Below are 1,895 nucleotides of genomic sequence, written 5' to 3'. Positions count from 1 at the left end.
AAATATTACTTTGTCCTCTGATTAATATTTAGACCTACAGAGTGTAAAATAATATTATAAATTTGAGTATTTTTAGGTTTCTGTTAGAGGAACCTGACTTGTTGAGAAGATGTTAGCTAATAGAGACAAGTTTCATCTCATACCAGGTATACAGAGAACATTTTCTAACTGTTGACTGGTAAATAAAAATATTCTTATTTTTATGACCGTGAGAAGAAATAATAAATATACTTTATTACTAGCTGAAATCATCATTTTTCAGCTAGTTAAAGTCTAAGTTACAGGCTGACTTCAGGTCTGGTTTAGATCATTGTTACTTATAGATTATATATATTTTCTGGTATAAATCTGCTGTTTTACATGATTGTTGAATGAAATTAACATAGTTGTTAATTTATTGTAAAAACATGACCGATAATCTGTGAAACAGATCCAGTTCAGCTGCTATTTATCTGTTAGTTTCTATGGAGGCTGTGAGCTGTTGCCCTGTTTGGTCTGTTTCTGCTCCTCCATGCTGTCACAGACGCTACCATTGTACAGTATGGGCGGGGCTCAGTCTAGTGATCTATATATTTAAGTCTATGATTTTGCTCCATCTCATCAATAACTGACGCGAGGGGGGTACCCGACATGTCAAAACCAGGTGCAGAGGGAACCTTGGAAAAGCATCAACATGTGACGAGTTGTGCTGCTCAATCGTATCCAAAAATCCCTCTCCAGGTTTGGACCCCAGACGCTCAACTACAGGTTGTTTTACGATGGGAAGCATTTCGTTGGGGAGAAGAGGTTCGAATCTGTCCACGACTTGGTGACGGACGCCCTCATCACCCTTTACATCGAGACCAAGGCGGCGGAGTACATAGCCAAAATGACCACCAACCCGATCTACGAGCACCTGGGCTACACGTCGCTGCTCAAAGACAAGACGGTGCATCGGCTGAGCCGAGGACGCACCGAGCCACGCAGGGTCACCTTCCAGAGGGACGAAAGGGTGAGTTTAAAAGGTGCATGTTGTCAGGTTCTTATTGTACAGCACACAGCCATCAGGGTGAAGCCGGTGGGTCAAAATTAATCTGAGGAAGATCTAAGATTGCAACAGATTGTGCTGATCCCCACGGAGCTCAGGTGAATTTAATTCATCACGTCAAGGCTGCAAGAATAAAGACTTCTGCTCAGTTAGCTTCAAGTTGTTCAAGCTGCACAATAAAATGTATCATATTCACAAAATCAAAATGAAATGTTATTATTGCTGAAGGGATTAGGTTTGCATTGATGCTTCATGTGCCAATTTGACCAATCAGACACAGACTGTCCTTGATGCCACTTCTGATTTAGATGTTTGTAGCAAAGATGCTAAAACTCACAGAGGMTGTGAGCATAGTAAAAACAGCTATAATTCCTTGAAGGAATTCTCATCCCTCACTGCATAAAACTCTTGTACGTTTTAATGCTTTAAGTATGTTTTGGAGATAACTGTAAGCTTCTAGCAAACCAAATGTTAGTTTAATATCTATCTAACTGACTGAGTTATATCCATTTATGTATTTTCCAAGCATGATGGCCGTCTTGTGGTGGCCATCTTGAAAGAAGTTGACTCCAACARTTAACCAGTTGTAGAAGTTTATTAAAACCCATCCAGTGGTTCTTGTGAAATTTTGCTAACAGACAACCAAACCAAACTCATGCATATGTGCATGTATTACATGGTTCATTGCAGACAAAACGAGGAGTGAGGGCTTATTGCAACTGATATATTGTGATATTCAACAGTAATCTCAGAAGTGCTTGTTTTTWATATTCTGCAGCCCAAATTATGTCATTTTAATTCTTCTTATTAGAATTATTTAAAGTGCGCTTTTTGCATAACTCATTTAAACTAAAATCCAACTTAAAAC

The 1,895-nt window shown here is 39.0% G+C and overlaps 1 protein-coding gene across 1 annotated transcript in view; it reads left to right on the top strand.

The window, feature by feature from the left end:
* chn2 (chimerin 2) overlaps positions 1-1,895 on the top strand; it is a 42,836-nt gene that overhangs the window by 23,015 nt on the left and 17,926 nt on the right. The window contains exon 6 of the mRNA XM_014008747.1: positions 721-991. Coding sequence (XP_013864201.1) covers positions 721-991 — 271 coding nt within the window. The remainder of the gene's footprint in view (positions 1-720; positions 992-1,895) is intronic.

Source organism: Austrofundulus limnaeus, unplaced genomic scaffold, assembly GCF_001266775.1.
Source record: "Austrofundulus limnaeus strain Quisiro unplaced genomic scaffold, Austrofundulus_limnaeus-1.0 Scaffold52, whole genome shotgun sequence".
NCBI classification, from domain to species: domain Eukaryota; kingdom Metazoa; phylum Chordata; class Actinopteri; order Cyprinodontiformes; family Rivulidae; genus Austrofundulus; species Austrofundulus limnaeus.
Note: the sequence above shows the minus strand (reverse complement) of the source record. Positions and strands in the feature narration are given on the sequence as shown.